The sequence below is a fragment of the Chaetodon trifascialis genome, chromosome 3 (assembly GCF_039877785.1).
Source record: "Chaetodon trifascialis isolate fChaTrf1 chromosome 3, fChaTrf1.hap1, whole genome shotgun sequence".
In the NCBI taxonomy this organism is placed as follows: Eukaryota; Metazoa; Chordata; class Actinopteri; order Chaetodontiformes; family Chaetodontidae; genus Chaetodon; species Chaetodon trifascialis.
The window spans coordinates 7,703,451-7,721,995 of NC_092058.1; the positions used below are offsets into that span (position 1 = coordinate 7,703,451).

General features: G+C 40.2%; 1 protein-coding gene across 1 annotated transcript in view; it reads left to right on the forward strand.

Annotated features, from left to right (window-relative positions):
• Positions 1-18,545, forward strand: part of LOC139329251 (metabotropic glutamate receptor 4-like) — a 152,054-nt gene that overhangs the window by 103,100 nt on the left and 30,409 nt on the right. Inside the window, exons 4-6 of the mRNA XM_070959449.1 lie at positions 10,256-10,391; positions 10,599-10,753; positions 11,083-11,223. Of these exons, the coding sequence (XP_070815550.1) occupies positions 10,256-10,391; positions 10,599-10,753; positions 11,083-11,223 (432 nt within the window). The remainder of the gene's footprint in view (positions 1-10,255; positions 10,392-10,598; positions 10,754-11,082; positions 11,224-18,545) is intronic.

Below are 18,545 nucleotides of genomic sequence, written 5' to 3' on the forward strand. Positions count from 1 at the left end.
GTAAGTTCAGTATCAACTCTCTTTTAGCTCCCTTTTGCTCTGTACCAACTCCTGAGGGACATGTCTGGCTTTTTAGCTGCTAAATGCTCCGCCATGTTCACCATCTTCTTTGCTAACTTTGCCTGTTGAACATTTGGTGCTGGACAGTGGCAGGATTGAAATGAGGGGAAGTGCTGAGTCAGGTAATACTTCCCTTTATCAGTGTGATAGACCCTTTCACATACATGTAGTCATTTGATCCAGTGTTCATATAAAAATATTGATAAGTGCAGCTTTAGGGTTATAGCATGATGGATAGTTATGAGTAAAGTTAGTTAGTTAATGAGTAACATGGAGTGCTACGTCGCCACAGTTTTGTAGCTCCTTGATATTAAGGGCGATAAACTCGAGTTGCACTGGGAGGCCTTTTCGTCACTTTTCAGGGTATCAATGTTGCCAAGGCATGCTTGAAAATTCAGTCAATTTGGTGGCACTGAACTATGACACTATTACAGAGTCAATTAGGTAGGCTACAGTCTAAAGCGCTCCTATTCTTATGGTTTAGTGTGTGGATTCAGCTCTGCCGAAGGCGTTTCTGTACTGTAGTCATCAGAAGGAGGTCAGGCTGAAGTCAATTGGTTTGATTGAAACCACTGCCCTTGCTTTAGAGAGGTGAAAAATAAAATGGAACTTTATGCAGCCATAAAGCCATGTATGTTTTTTTTTTTCTTGTCTCGCACGTTGAAGAGGGATTGTGGTGAAGGGCTTGTGTCAACCCATTTTCTAATGGGATATCTCTGCTCATATCTCAGAAGAGTAGACAGGCTGGCCTGGTGAAGGGGCTCTGTAATTAAACTCACATTTAAATTTATTTATTTTTTTAACTTAAATGTGATGTGGCAGACACCACCTTCATTCAGTGTTGCTAAAACTTTGAGGAGTGATTCATTCTGGCACTGTGTCCTGGTGTTGAAAAAATTACAGTGAATGGCTTGATGGAGGCGATACCGAGTATAAAGGTCAAATTTGAAATGATGACAGGTTTTGACTCTTCAACCATGACCCGATCCAAAGGTCGTCTTTGTTTACAACAGTGTCGCAATGCCAAACGTGTTATCTCATACTTTCTCCTTTCTTTCCGCGATTGCTTACTTTGTCTGCGAATACAGCCAACAACACAACAGAAGTGTAATTTTTAAAGTTTTTGTCTCTTCTTGTTAGACTGTAAAGGCTCATGCTCACCTTGTTGCGTTTACTTTTTTGTTTTTCACAAATTAAGTGTTTTCCAGGTGTTTTGGGTGTTTTACGATTTAAGCACATTTTGTTATCACAGTGTTTAATTATTTTAATTCAAATCTGTGTTTTCTGCATTCTGGAAATCATAGGGCTTTATTTCAGTTTCTGGTAGACAGATGCTGAGGAGGATATACTAATTAGCCTTAATAAACTTTATTAGAGGTAAAATGTTCATCCCTAGACCTTCATCAGATAAAGCATTAAAGCTTCAGCTGATGATGGTCTACGGGCCGAGGTATCTGAAATAAAGTTTACTACAAGTAAAAGGACGGTGTGGAGTTCTCTCTTCTCTGTTTATTGTCTGAAAGTCAGAGGCAAGAGAGAGAACTTTCTGCAAAAGTGCTGTAATTGGCCATATTTGTCAAAATATCCTATTCAACCAAACACCATGGATGGAGGAACTTTTAAGAAAACAACCTGAAAACACTGTGTGGAAGGAAGCCTCCCAGCACATACACTAAATGGCAATTTGGCACTTTAAGAGGTCCAGTGTGTAGGATTTAGGGGAGTCTAATGGAAGAAATGGAATGTAATGCTCATAATTATGTTTTCATGTGCTCTTTATATCGACACAATGTGTTTATGATAGGGCAGTATTTAACAACAATCAAGTATAAAAAAAGCATGGCCTAACAAGCTAAATCAGAATTAAGTCTTTGTACATTCAGAAAAACAAACACGTTCACATTAGTTAATTTCCCATCCAGCTGTTCACACAGCTCTTTTGCACGTGGATTTTGTAAGTATGTAAAGCTGTAATCACCTGTCTTTTTATGCCACCTGTCTGTGCTCAATTTGACTTGTAAATTCATTTCAGGAGCTCTGTGTATGCTGGTTTGTAAGGAAGCATGTGCGTGTTTATTTTTATAATGACAAGGAGCCAGTCAATGAGACAAAACACGAAACGGAAAAACATCTACTTTGCTGTCAGCCTTCAACAGTTTTCACACTGACATGTGAAAAGGCCTGAAGCCAGTTGTCCTCCATACTTTGTGCTTCGACAAATTAACCATTCCAGGAAACATTTTATTTTGAAGTCTCACCACAGCTGCAATTCACTAAAATTAAGAACTGTGACATTGGCCTGTAAAATATACAAACAAACAAACAAAAAAAAGAACCTGCTGCATGTGAAAGCAGACAGTAATGAAAAGAAGCACAGTGGTATCGTGCTTTCAGTCTGTCCAAACCTTGCACTGACATAGTAGGTCAGGTCATGTTGTTTATGAACCTCATTTACATACATCAGTTATTTCTGATTATAGAAAGTAAAAACAACCTGTACAATCTAATATGACACGGCAGTCTATCAACAAATGCTAACTTTTTATTGAAAAGTCGGTTCTATAGAAATCTTTGAGGCATAAATTGTTGTGTTGCTGTATTGAATGGCAGTCTTGTTATTTTGTCAAAAGGTCTTGATGTCTAGAATTAAACTGAGGTGAATACGAGGGACAAGATCAAACCAAATAGAGAGGAAACCGAATACATTACATGTTGATTCATAACTTCTATGCGTTGACCTACTTTAAAGATTCCAGTGAAAAATATCTTCTGTAGACCATCTATAAGGCGGCATTAATCATTTCTTCTTTGACCATTTAGGGGAGGTGGAACAAGCTGTAAACACAACATTGACATATTCTCACCTTTAAAGTACAGACACACTGGATCCATTGATGGATGTCAAGTCGGCGGATTTTATTAATTTTCTCGCAGTACATCACCCACCAGCTGGAGCTGTCAGTGCATTCAGATCCGTCCTGGCCAGGTTCTCTGTGTCTGTTGTTACGGCAGCAGTTAAGTATTTATACATCCAGCACATACACAGAGAAGTAGCTTTTAAGTATGTAGTATTTAGGTGATCTATTGGCAGAAATGGATTATAATATTTTCCTGAAAATAAGAATAGCTAAACTTTGTAACTTAGAATGAGCTCTTTGTATCGCAGGGGGAGTCTGCCATGTTACGCTGCCATGTTTCTACCATAGAGCGCCTTTTGCAGTTTTTCGCAGCCACTGTAGGCTCTGATACAAGCTTGGAAGCAGAGGATGAAGTGAGGGGTATTCAGTGGATCGCAATCTGCAACCTCTCCACTAGATGCCGCTAAATCCTATACAATGGTACAGTCATTTTTTTCTATTTTTTTGCTGGATACATTGCCTGGGAAGATTGAAAGCAAGGTGGGGATTCAAAACAGTTCATTTTCAAGTCATAAAATCACGACAGAGTGCTGGAAGATGCTGAAATGATATATATATAAAATATTGATTACTGCGACGTAAAATATTTGTATTTTTCGATGCTGGTAGCAAGAAAATAAGTTTCAGAAAAGAATACCACAAGCAGCAGTGGACGAGGTCAAGTGGAGCATGTAGATAGCTGTTATTAAATTTACAAGAACTTGAAAATGCACCACAAGCACGCATGAATTGTGACTTACCGACTGGGCCAATGGGGAGACGGGGTTTCCACACACCTTCTCACAAGGTGAGGCAATAACATCACATCTGCACAACTGAAATGTTTTTGTCTTTCAACACTTGCTCAAAATTTGTAGGAGAAGCAAAACAGCAGAGAAAATCTCCAGTGGTTCAAAAGTTCTGTGAGTTACAGTGTCTTTATCTAGTTTCAGTGCCTGAATCTAGTTTTGCACCAAAACTAATCACTTGTTCTTTGGCCCTTGGTTGAAGTGTCCACCAAGTTTCATTGAAATCTGTAAGTTTTGGAGATATCCTGCCAGCAACCGAGCTGTAACCACAACCTCCCTGGCAGAGGTCAAATCTAATATTGATTTTTATTTCTCACTTTTCCTTCTTGGATGGTGTTTTTCAAAGTAGCTGTTGCACTGTGACACAGACCATGTCATACAAATATCTGTGGGTCAGCCAAATAAAGGTGGTTCAGCTGTCCGTGGTGGTCTTTTAAATGTTACCAAATGTTTGCGTGCACAGATTACAAACCTAATACGTAGACTGATATTAATTTAAACCACATTATTCGCCCCATTTCTGAAAGTGCAGTCTCTAAATCCTAAATTGTACTTACTCAAATGTCATTAGTAGTATCATACGGTATATGTCCCACACCATTGACTAAAACGAAGATGACTCTCTCAGTTTGTGCATGACTGGTATTGAACTGGTGCTCTCACTTGATTTAACACAATGTTTCAGGCTGAAGTCTGAGATGAGCCAACTTTGCACAAACTTAAAAAGCCCTTAAAAGTCAGAAGCATCTAGAGATAAAAAACAAAAAACGATGAAGTCAAGATGGTGCGTTCCACATGTTAATTATTTACTCGAGTGGCTCCACAGACTAAACACAAAAAGACATGTGTGGTGAACAAATAACATTGAAAAGATGTACAATTAGGAAACTCAGTGGAGCAGAGAAACAACAAAATTGTGTTTTCAGACCTAATAGTATTGTATTTCTTTGGTTTAATTGAACATGAACTGAGCATGGACACAGCATAACAGATTGAAGTATACAACAAACCACGTTGATAGGGCTTGCAGTGGAAAATATGTCTTGGAAATTTATTTTGAAAGACAAATGGCATCGTTGGACAGTAATTTCTTTTCTGGCACGTTAGAGCCTCATAGGCAGCTACAGTTACACAGTATACACTTGGCAAGAGAAGAGAATAATTTGCAAGAAGAGATTATTTCAAATCTCCTCACATATCCATGAAAACAACCTCCTGACGCAAAGCAAGCCAACAGCAAACCTAGAAGATTTGTCTTTGTATTGTAAATGAAGCAGGAAGGTAAAACCATCACAGACAGTTATTTTCTAGCATCGGTGTTTCTCAGGATCCAATCTTCCTCTTTGAATATGTCGTTCGTTCAGTCCTTAAACTTGGGACTTTTTTGCAGTTCACATTTCATTTGTAAAACCACAGTACAGCTGTTGAGAACATTATTATGGTGAATACCTCACATATGCCATTTTAAGAGTCATTAGTTTACCACTGTTCATGGGAGATCACAAGACACAGCGCCATTCAGTTCTGACCTCCTTCAAACTACTTGCCGACAGACGTCCTCATTAATCCAGAAATAACTGATCATTATTGGTGATTTAGTGCTGTCAGTACTCAGCGTGACAACGTCTGTGTCATTTTTTTTTTCAACTTTACTCACTGACAAAGAGGCCTTTACATAATGTATTCAACTTAGAGCACAGAGCAGGAATGCTGTAGTTTGCAGCTGAATAAAAAGCTATGTTTTTTTGTATTGGACTGTGCAAGGTTAGCAAGCTCACCACTGTCTTTACAAGTCCTGAATTAAGCAGGTACTTACTGTATGTTTTACCTTGAATTATTACATGAAAGCCATGAAATTGCAAAGGGGCTGCTGCTTATGTAAAATACAGGCAGACTGAAGGAAGTGACACGAACGTTGTTTAAGTAGAAGGCCTTTATCAGCTCAGGTGGAGTTCAGCTTCTTTAAGATTTAATCCTGTATTTTTATAGAGTATGAATCTACAAAAAGCTGATGCCTTACAGTATACTGTACATGACATACAAGATGTACTTACAGTGTTAACATGCATGTATATGCACTTATTCATAAATACATGCATGCATGCATGCACAGCCCAATATACTGTATTGGTTTTGTTGTCTGCGACTGATGTAATCCCTCTGGGTGTTTGTGCATTGTCAAAGTAATGCGTTTAACGAACTAGTATATGTGAGAGTTCAATATACAGTAGTATTAGTATATTAGTATTAATTGCTGCGTGTATTAGCTGTGGAAAATTACATCAACTGAAAACGAGTTGATTAGAAGTGCCATTTTTGTATTGTTACTCTATTTTATACCTGGTCAGGAGCAATTGCAGGAAATATTCAGGAAGCACAAGAGAGGCCTGTTAAAAACAGGACACTAAATAAGAAGGATATTTTTAGTATTGTAGGCAAACACAGAGAAGATGGCGTGCACTTCGTCTCTACAGTTGCAAAGCTGTAAAAAACAGTGGTCAAATGAGGATCTGAGGCTATGAGGAGACAGAAGCTGCTTGACTGCCTGATCGAATGATTGACCTCAATTTGATGTGTCATTAAAATCATAAATCAGTTCACACTTTGACAGTTTCTCATCTTCTTTTATATATATATAAACGCGTCTTCTCCCTGCAGTCTCTGCGATTGTTAGTGTATTTCTTCATGTGGCAAACATGAAAGTGTTGTGTGTGTTCTTTGTGCGTCTCTGACATAATCCGATTTTGTGGTGGTGGAATCAGCGTTAACATAATTCAAAGACAAAAAAATGTGCTGCTTGATGTTTTGACTTAAAAATTTGTGTTGATCTCACATACAGTACGTCTGTTTTTATCTGGAAGGCATCTGAATATAAATAAAAAGCAGGAAAAGGGAGCTGCTCTGCTATTGTGGCAAAGAAGGATTTCATGACTGCGGCTGTCCTGACACTGCAGCGGCTACTTGTCACAATTAGTTTCCATTAATTTTTGGGTTTTGTTGTTAACATCCTAACAGGACAGTCCTCTCCTGTGGCGTGTGATAAACTGCAAAGTGATCGTGTGGTGTTGTGGCGTTATCTAAAACCATCATTTTAAGTAAACCCCAAAAATGAGCAATAATAGAGCCTGTTTGAGTAAACTGGACAAGTGGGTCATCACACACAAATGGCTGAAGTGATGAAATGCTCTCACTGCTGCAGTCGAGACACACACTCCCTGCAGCAATCGACCATGAACTAGAAGATGACGTGAAGCATTCAGAGATTTAAAGTGTGATTTTCAGGGATACCACACCACTTCTGGGGTCAGACACACCATGCACTTCCCTCTCGAAGGGAAATACATTTGTCACATAAAAGTACAGGATACAGATCTTTCACAAAACCGAAACAACAGCATGAAATGCTCGTTCCTAACAGCCTTGTTGACACAGAGGTGTTGATAGTGCTGCACTAGACAGCTGACCAATCAGAGCTTTGCAGGCAGCATTAAGAATAGGGTTGTTGTCTTCCTACATAACTTGCGAGCTACTCAGCTACATCCACCAAAAACAGAGACAGAAAAATGTTGACAAGCATGGATGAAATCATTCAGCTGTGCAGCTTTTTGTAAGTCGACTAAATGGTCAGAGATAACAACTCTTAAACTTGCTCATTTTTTTATTTTATCGTTGTGAAAAACTCTGCTCTTAGCAGTCGCTACCACAGCTTTCGTTTCTACTGAAAAGTACAATGGCAGACCTTCCTCTGATTTAGTGGAGTCAAACAAAGCAAAACCACCTCCCACCCCCAACAGAACCTGAATGAAACAAACTCATCAGACTGAGTGAAGGAAAACAAAATAGCACTTCAGTCTAATAAACAGTCTATGAATCCTAATGTGTTTTTTTGACATTTGACTTAATACGTAGTGGCACAAAATCTGGTAAGGATTGTATGCCAGCAGTGGTGGTCACCCATGCTAAAAATGAATCTGTTAAAGCATCACCAGCAAGATGCCTGGTTACTACTGTTGTAACAAACAAAGAGTAAAACTGTTAAGCTATGAGACTCAAACAGCAGCAGTGAAATGTCCCACTTAGCATGAGACCAGAGCTATTTCAGCAGGTCTGCAGATTTATTGTTTAATTTCCAGGATGTGGGATAGTAAAAGTATCTTTATTGGGACTGTGGAACTCCCAAAGAGGAGAAAACAAACCTAGTTTCTTCTCTTTTTGATGTAGCAAAGGTGGGGGTCACACATTAGAAGATTTGGCTTGTGCTTGTATTTCTTGGTGAAGTATCTTGATATCCTGCTGTTCTGCCTCTATCCTGACTTTTTTTTTCCACACCAAATTGTGTCAAAATAGAGGAAAGAGAAAATCTGTTGCATGTACACTCATAAATGATGAAAAAATAACAGGCTAAAGATGATAAATTAGGAGGAAATGATTTAAGCACAGACGGCATGTGTTGATTTGTGCTGTTACAAACTCTTACTGTCTAGTCCTCTATTCTGAAAACTCGTCTTTACACAGCTCTCAATGCAGGATCGTTGCAGATTCTTCAGGCAAAATTTGCAATCTTTGCATGTCTGAGGACTGGGTCACAAATTCTGTCTGACCTTCTCAAACTTAACGAGGTTAGATGACAGCTGTGCAAGAATGGGACCGTCTCAGACCTCAAAACTTTTTAGACAGCTAAATCGGGATTTAGCTGCCCCCTCATTGAGCTGGGCACCAGGGTGGAAGACCGCAGAATGACAGGAGTCCAGACCATCATGCATCAGTCACACACACAATACAATGATCTAATGGTGGAGGCCTTTTTGCTGGTGTATTCGTTACCTGTGAGCTTCATGCATCAGGTTGTTGAGCTTGTAGGTGGAGCATAAATACATGTCTCATCTGATGGAGGAGAGGAATGTGTAACTAATTAATCTGCAGTTAGTTGTTTAATAATGTTGAGTAACTCATGCTGGTTCTGTCCTCTGGATGCTTTTTGCAGAGTATCTGTGCAGTTCAGTCTTTCGTGCGACTCTGTCAATAAACACAAACTCACTTCGGCAAAGAGTTATTTACAAAGTTAAGCTTCCCGGCTCTAAACGGGTCTCCAGCTACAGCAGTGATCGCTATAGTATGTATCTGTTGGATCTGCAGTTATGGTATGTACAAAGACATTTCTTGGCTGTATCCCCACTGTCCTGAGAGCTGCAGGATGTTGGGAAACAATCCTTCAGACCAGCATGACACTCTGATGCGCTCTGAAGCTCACCCAAGAAATCCTACTGGAGACGCACTGGAAACATTGCTTCGACTGCACAAACACATCACAGCATCCTTTATTTCAGTCTGCTTTTGCAAGGACTTGAGGTTTTAGGGTCCAAGCGGGGATTCAGACTGAACTCAGCCCTGTGTTAAAACAGCACAGGGGGGTGTGTTGGTGCAGGTGTGTTGTTTAATTTAAGGGTGATCCAGCAGGAATGTGTGTTTGCATGTATTTGATTGGCCAGGCGTAGTGCCCGGCCAGATGACGCTGCGTTGCAGCAAAAGTTGAACCTGGTTGAAATTGTTTGCCGAACGAAGCCCACTGGCAGCCCCACTGCACAGACAGACAAGCTCCATTAAAATGAAAGAGAGGCCTGAGTTTTTTCCACACAGGGGTCCCGTTTTTCTGAATGCAGCCGAACTCTGTGTTGTGTTGCATTGTGGGTAAGGACCATACTTCTCAGGACTGTCTTTCACCACTTTATTGCCAGACCAGAAACGCCATGAACAGTCATTAAATGCTCCACGCTTGCCAACGGAGTCACAACAGTACACAGCAGCCCTGCCACACACAGGCCTTGACAAATTTCTCATCATCAAAACATCCAAAACTTAGAAATAGATTCACTTTACACTTTTTTAAAGTAACTTAGCATCATGCATTTAGTGAAGGAAATCCGTACTCTCCCTGGGAGAGAACAAAAAGAGGAAGTAAAGCTAGCGATGCTCAACGCATGCAAAGCAAGCATTCCGTAAAATAGGAAAGTGCGCAAACTCAAACACATTTAACCCATAAAAATACTTCAAAATCAGAAGTTATTGAGCACCTTTCAAAATAAAAGTCTCTGCTAAATCCTCATAGGGACATATCGTGCAGGAGTGTATACCAGCCTCTTCAAAATAAGAGCATCTACATATACACCTCTACATGCTGTCAGATCATTCCCTGTCCTACAAAACTGCTAACACTATGTTTCAAGTGAGACACATCTGATCTGTGATAAGGAAAAGGTCTAACCTTAAGAAACTGTCAAATACTCCCAGTCGGTTTCTTTCCTTCAGAAGTCAATTATCCCTCGACAGCATTTCACCATCTTAGTTTCAGTTTTTTAAGCCTTTGCTGGTAAACTGATGAAGCAGCCACAAAGCTTCTGCTTTCTTTATCTGTCCCATGATTCTTTATTTGTTGTGTGAACTGAATTGTATTCCAGTTCCCATATTGACAGAAAATGTCTGTGTGTTTAGGAGGTGTGTGTATCTCCCAGTCCGTCAAGATTCCCCGGGAGCCCAAGCAAGGAGAGTTTGACAAGGTCATCCGGCGACTCAGAGAAAACCCAAACGCAAGAGTCGTCATCCTTTTCGCCAATGAAGATGATATCAGGTAAGGCCTGGTAATAGCTACAGAACACTCCTTTGAAGATTAAAAAAACATGGCTGCAGCAGACAAGACAGAAACATGTGAGGACACAGCCGATTCAGCCCAGCTCTGCCAGACCACTGTGTAATGAATTGCAAAACAAAATCAAAGTGGACCTGGTCTGGGATGCTGACCTTATCCGTGGCAACATCTGTTTCCTCACCTTTTCAGGCGGCTACTCCATGCAGCTAAAAAGGCCAACCAGACAGGTCATTTCATCTGGGTGGGTTCGGACAGCTGGGGCTCAAAGATCTCTCCGGTTGTGCACCAGGAGGAGATGGCAGAGGGCGCAGTCACTATCCTGCCCAAGCGGCAGTCCATCAAAGGTACAGAGAAGAGCACTGTGCATACGTCAGATATCCATGTATAATAAAACCATGTGCATGTTTCATTGAAATATTCTTTTAAAGTCACGTAGAGATGTGTCCGTGCAGAACAACAGACATTGCTCTGTGATGCTTAACCGCTAATCATTTGATCATCAAAGGTCTAAAAACAAAAATTCCTAAAAACGATGCAACAGATTGAACATGTGCAATATTCAATCAATTAGACTGTAGAAGACATCGGAGCTGTGGCTCGCACACTGCACCGACACTGCTGTTTACACTGACACTGACTGTGTCAATGACAATGAACCCATTGATCTGTCTAGGGTTTGATCGTTACTTCATCAGCCGAACGCTGGAAAACAACAGAAGGAATATCTGGTTTGCTGAGTTCTGGGAGAACAACTTCAACTGCAAACTCAGCCGTCACGCCGTGAAGAAAGGGTCCGGCCTCAAAAAGTGCACAAGTAAGATATTCTCCTGGTGGGGAAAAGCTATGTAATGTTGTTTTTGTTCCAACTTTTAACTGTCTTGAATTCCTCTGATGTCTTGGGGAAAGCGACACATTTCGGCTCATAGTGAAAGCGTTTTGACAGCGGTGCTCACCTAGAAAAAGTGGAACAGCTATACATTCAATATTCAAAATCACAGTTACTCTCACAGCTCATGTCAGTGCTGCACTAGATTTCTGCTGAGTCTAGCGTGTTTACCCACATGGCTATAACAAGTGAGTGGCTTTGCTGGGCAGCGTGGTGAGAGCTTCAGGCTCAGTGCTGTACGTTATACAGCTGTGGACAGCACAATCCGTCTTGAGGCAGAAGCACATTTTAAGATTTAAACACCAATTAAGCAGTAAACTAAAAGATGAGGGGTTAAACCAGTGGTGGTTTCCTCACAGGCGTCTCCTTTGTCTTAATTATTTTTTAGTTTAATTACTGTGTAAAAATTTATGGAAATCTGAACTGTTTGCTGCACTAATTGACATCACTATGTAGGATGCTTCAAATGAACATGACAATGACAATCATTAGCATGTCATGATGTAAGACACGGGCTTATGACATTAGTGGTATACACATTGTTGCCTGGTGACGTCATAGCAGGTGAAAACAGCTAGTTGATCACATCAATCAGCAACATCAGAGGAAGTTAATTTAGAAAATTGCTTTAAGTTCACTGTAACTGTGCAGTATTTACAGTATATGTCATTTAAGAAGCTGGCAGGGCGGCCATTGTTACTGCCTGATCCTGTGATCAGCGTTTGTTAGCATTCACTGTCGTGTTAGTACATTTTGTACTTTGTACTGTTTTCCCTTTTTGCATATGTAAACAAAAGCAAGCCTCTGGTGCTTTGCTGAAAGAAATGTTTACTGATATCACCCACACAAAAAAAAACAAAACAAAACAAAACAAAAAAAAAAACAGCTCAAAAATATTATCTTACATCAGATACCTAGAGAGCAGTAGCATCTATGACGAACACTTTTTATTGTACTGTGTTGGAGCTGTACTTTTTTCATCACCAGATATTTCTCTGGCGAGTCTTTTGCTGGGGACCCCACATCTTAAAATATTTAAGGGAAAATTCTGTAGAAGTGGAACAGTAGTATAGGAATCACACAGCCACTTATGTTAACAAGATTCTTAACTATGGTTTCTAAACAGTACAAGGTTTAGAGTTTGTGTAGCCCAATTAGCAGAACGCTTCTGAAAAGAGCCTTCCAACTGCAGCCGATTTACTGATTAATCTGCCCATTAGTTTCACGATTAATCGTGTAGTCTACAAAATGTAAAAAAAAGAAAAGAAAAATGCTCATCATAATTTCCCAAAGCCCAAAGTAATGTCTTCATATTGCTTCTTTTGCTCGACCAGCAATCTAAAACCCAAAGACTCTTCATTTAAGATCATAAATGACAAAGAAAAGCCGCTGATCCTCACACTGAAGAAGAAAAATGGACTGAATTGATTTCATTGATTATCGGAATAGTTAGTGATTAATCAACATTTTGATGTTAGGTAATATTCAACAAGCAGAGATGTAGACTTCACTTGATTGAACGTATGTGTACTTAATAAATCGCCTTTACCCCTCCTGGATAATGGGACAATATAATGGAGAAGACTCAAACCAGAGGCACAAATCAGTTATAGCCTATTAAGTCTCTCTTTAACTTCATCCAATCATAGATGGTCAAAAGCATTTTAAGCCTGGATAACTGGACACTCACAGCAGCCTCTGCTGGGATCATAGACCTCTATCTTCTACCTTCGATTCAGCTAATGTTTGCTCTCCCAAAACGATAAGGACGGCTGAGGACTCAGCTCATACCACAATCTGAAAGCTAGATCCAGTAATTCTAATGCAAAAACTGGTTTTATCAAGTTTAAATCTACATTTACAAAGCGAAAACTCCATTTGAGATTCTGTTTGTTTTTCAAAGACAGATCATGCCTTTGAGTACATTGCAAATTAAATGTCATGAAACCCTACATTATGCACACACAAGTGTGAAATGACAGCAACCTTTATTTAAATTTGAAGATAGCTTACTATTTTGCAACAAATAAAGATAATGAAAAACAGCACTATGTTATGTTACACAACATAGTTGATGGGTTGTGGTGTATTCACGGGGGGGGCAGATAGCAGCACCCCAGATAGAGCAGAACATCATTAAAGGACATGAAGTCAGAAAATCACTCGCTCTCACATTCATACTTAAGGCCAATTGCGAGTCTCTTGAACGACTGCATAATGTGTCTTTAGGCAGAAACCACACACTCCAGAGAATCAAAGTAACGACCTCCTTGCTGTGAGGTGACAGTGCTAACCGCTGAGCCACCACACAGCCCTGGAGCCACATGTGTGTGTGCACAATCTGCATACGCTACAGACGCTGGTGTATTTATCAACACGAACACGTCGTGACAGTGTGCCAACGCTACCTCCGCACACGCGGGGCTGAGTTTCACATAAGGCAGCACTGCGGCCAAGAAAAAAAAACATGAAAGAGGAAATTCTGCAGCCTTCATGAAGGCAGGATTAAATGCAAGGCTGCTACAGTGTATCACATACAGTTGTTTTAGCTAGGTGTACCCAATGAACTAGCAGCTGTGTGTGCACCAGTAATGGCTGTGCATTATGGGTAAGTGATAAGATGTACATATGACCTGACAGAAATAACTCAGTGACTTTGCTGTGTCGTTTATACCGAGCTATCCATCCAATGTCTTTGCTTTTAAGAGACCAATCAGTACACAGGAGAGCTTTATGGCAATACTGGATTTACAGCATATTATATCAGATGAAGACCCTTGATTTCAGGTAGTTAATTCACTGGATATCTCACAAGCAGACATTTCCAAGTAATTGTTTTTGTCTCTAAAGTTCCTAGGCAGTTGAATGTATCGGCATAGATTTACATTGCTGTGTATAGTCATAAACTGTGAAGAAGATTAGAACTATATTGCTCAGCCTCTCTTTGCTTAACAGCTCAAATCGCGGTTGTACAATGTTGCAAGTGTCAGAGAAAAGACAGCGACTATCACACTCATATATTTGATGCAGTGGAGTCTGCAGTGACGTCCAGTGATGAGAGAGAAGGACCCCAGCGCAGAGACTCGAAACTCTGAAGAATCTTGATGCTTATTTATTTATAGAATCGGGATTTAACAAAGGACGGTCTTGGCAAAACAATAAACTAAAACAGCACTGCTGAAACAGTACAGACTCACTAAATGCACAAGAGAGAAGCTACAACTTTCACTCGTGAGGTGGGCTGGAAAGCCAACAGCTGGCATCGTCTTCACAGGCAGCAAGTCCCAGCACAAAGAACAAGAGAGAAAACAGAGGGTTATATGCAGGGGAACACTCAGCTGGCTGCGATAATTCTGATGGATGAGATGGGTAGGAGTGACCCCTGGTTACCTGCCTGCGGGAATGCTGGCGAGAACACCGGCGAGCTCCTTGGGAGCTCCAGTGACGGTTCAGGGTGTACAGTCTGATCAGCACCCTGAATAACATTTATATCATGTGTTTACATTTTCACACTAACTGAGGTGTATGAAGGGGTCTAAATTTAAACACAAAGATGTATATTTCCACATTTCTTTGGTCTTGAATCTGAAGGGAGTTGTACGAATCTGTCCCTGGAGTCATAATATGGGAGGTTACCGGAGTATTCACAAGAATCTCTATTAGTTTGTAAGTAAAGTGAAAAATATGAAGTTGAGCTGAGTAAATAATAAAAAATACCTGATCTTTAACTGCAAATTAAATAGTATTTCAAGACTGACAGTGCTGAAGTGTGAAATTTTCTGGTGAAATCTGCCAATGAACATCCCATTGTAGGTTTTAAGGGTAAGACTGGCAATATTCTCTTTTTTTTATTGTCAATAAAGCCAATGAAAAGACCAAAGCAAACAACGTTACAGTTTAGTTGGAGAATCGGGTGTGTTATGTTAGGGGCCGCTAATGTAGCCTGGAGCCCCTAGCCCCAAGCAGCAATTAGGAGCAGGCTACAGAGGTCGGGTAAGCTCCCTGTGAAGCCACACAAAGCTTTAGACAACTTTTTTCACACATGCAGCTCTACTTCCCAATTATGAAAAGATACTTTGATGTGTAAAATCGATGGCGTCCCTCTTTAACAACACCAGGCAGGTGGATTTGTGATCATTTTAAGGAACACCCCGGGAAGCAGTGTGGCTTATTGATGGGGCTGTGACGACACGACGCCGCACGACCACGTGATGCTGCAGTTTTTCAAATTTAAAACTTACAGGAGTGCATGTGATTTGAAATTCAACAAACACAATCATCATTGTTTACATCATTGATCACATTTAGCAGCAGGCTAAGTTCATCAGCTCCCCTTCTTTGGGCCCACGGCCTGTATGACCAGGGATGCAGCGATGCACCTGTTCAGTTCTGATACCTGCTATCAGTGGCAGTGATGGAGGTATTTGGGTCAGTATCGTACTGGAGTCTGTTATCGGTATCTGATGCATCCCTGAAGGCTGATTTAGGACATCACACAGTTTAGATTACTGATTGCTGACACATGATTGGTGACACTGACTCCACCCAAGTCATCATGGGATTGACAGTGCACAGCGAACAACTGCAGGAACTGTTTCCAACACAGAAAAATGGATGAATAACCACAGAAGACATTCAGTGTTGGATGTATCATCATGGATTTATTTTACAAAGTCACCAAAAAGACAGTGCAGCTCAAGGCTGGATTACAAAGAGATACAATCACACCGGAGCTTACTTGTAAATAAGGAAGACAAGCTGCAGCCACACAACCAAGCCACTGTAAGACATCAAAAACCCAGTACAGGCTAATATAAAAGTAAATAATCTCTCACATACTTTAACTGTTTTGTACTCCAATGTCCATGTACTTCGGAAAATGTGGGAGAAAACACCCACGTCAACACGGTAAAGAGTTTATCTGTAGTGGGAGTGAATGCAGTAGGCACCTGTATAATGCAGCAGCTCGCCTTTCCCATTACAGGCATCTTAGTGTTCGGCTCTGCTTCACGGGGAGACAGAGTCTTGCAGAATTTGTTTGAGGTTAAAGTGTGACACTCGTGGTGGCTCTCCGCTGGTGGAGAGCTTTGCCGGGTCTCTGAGGCAGCTGTGAGAGAAGCTCGTACTGCAGAATTATCAATGTCCTGAGAGGCTTCGACTCCTCTGTGTGATCAAAGGATAAGGAGGGCGTGAGTGACTGGGAAAAAAGTGAGACTTGTCTTTTATCTGTGAGTGAAGGAGATGTAAAACTGATATTGATTAATGAGGAAAGAAGAGGAAAGGTAGAGCAGGAAACCATCTCAGGCTCTTTATTTCTCCTGCGTATTCATGATGTGGGGGAACAGGGAACACAGCAATGCAGATAAAGCATTGCTTTTTCATCAAAGCATCTATTTTTTAAACAGCTTATCCTGGTGAGGGTTGCAGGGGGCTGGAGCCTTTCCCAGCATGCACTGGGTTAGAGGGTTGTCGCCAGTTTGATACAGGGGGATTTTCTTTTGTATACTGAAAATAAATATGAAGCAGAATAGGACTGAGTGCATTGAGGATGTTATTTCTGATGTTATACCCTTGACATATGACATAATGTACGCCATACACCATTTTCTACAAATTAAATTCAACGCCTGTATTGGCAGTCTACATTATATTAAACAAGATTTTTATGCTTTATCAAGTTCATACCAAGCATAATCAAACTTAATTATAGTAAAATTAGAAGAAAAACAGATCAAATGTGTTGCTTGTTGTTAAAACTGCAACAATAACCGACTTGAAGTAGTTTATGTTGTTAAGAATAATTAGTGACAGTTAGTTACAACTACTGTTTACTGTCTGTTGTGCATTGCTGGAAGGTTCAAGTATGATTTTGCCTCAGTATACCTGGGTCATAACATCTAAATGTATCAAGTATTTGCAGAATTTTGAGTTTTAAAGTATTTGATGTTGCACATCTGCAGGCCACACAAGAGGATACTGAGTGGAAATAAAGCAGTATGACTCATTTTCTTCCACAGATATCAAGCTGTAGGCTGCATTAAGATGATTACTTGATAAAAGATGAAATCATTGTTATTACTTAACCCATTATAATGATTGAGAAGATGCTACACGTGTAGTTTCATAGTATATAACAAAAGTCTCCCAGCTTGCATGTATATTGTATCATGACAGTAGCAGAAACAAAAATGACCTCCAGCATTGAGTCTAGACAAAGTCTGCAGGCAGCAGGAGTAGTAGTGTGTGCTTATGGCTGTTTCCTAAAGGCATTATGAACCAGTGCAGACTGGGAGGGTATCGAACCCACAAAAGTATCAGCAGAAAAGAATCGTTTGTTCATTTTTGGCCATCACTACCGTTGGGCATTCACTCAACTCTACCACTCACTGCTGTCTAATGTGATACAACTACCCAGATCCTTTAGATGTAGATAAAAGCTCACTTTGAACAGCGACAAGGCCCACTTAATTTTAATTGTTTCTTTCCAGACACCAAAACAATACAGAGTGATGTGTCATTAATTACTGGGAAAATTGCACAGACCAGCATACGGAGATCATAAACCAGACAACAGTGAAGAGTTTATATTTTGTAGTTTGGCCAGCTCGGCTCAAAGAAAGAATGTTACCACTGACTAAATTAACCGCTTGTTAAGACATAAATACTGTAATTTAGGATTAAAATCGTGGCTCTTGTAATTTATATACTGCACTCTTTCAAATCACATTTTTGATATAAAAATAGTTTTGCCTAAACGTACAAGTCTAATCAGTAAATCAGTTAGTCGCCATCAACTTTGATAAAAAATTATTCGTTGCTGATTTAAGATTTTCTCTCTTTTGAATCCTTATAAATTTAAAATCTTTGGGTTTTAGTTGGAAAAAGCTGATAATTTAACAACTTCAAATAAGGCTCTAGGAAATTGTGTTACACTTTTCACTATTTAATGATTTCACGGTGTAAAAGAATACCCATTTAATCAAAGACATATTTCACAGATCAATCGTGAAAGTATTTGCGAGTTCCAGCCCTGAAGGGACACAAATAGCAGCTTTAGCTGTAAAATCTGATATAAAGTCAGATTTTAAGATGAACCAAATTATGAAATAGAAGAGTAGCGCATATAGCGCCAGTGTCACATTAATTTAAGGGGCAGCCCAACTGTTTTGGCAGGAAATGACTGGATGGCCTGTGGCCAGTCGCAAGCTGAAAAAAATGGTCAGAGGTCTGAGCCCACACACATCACAAAA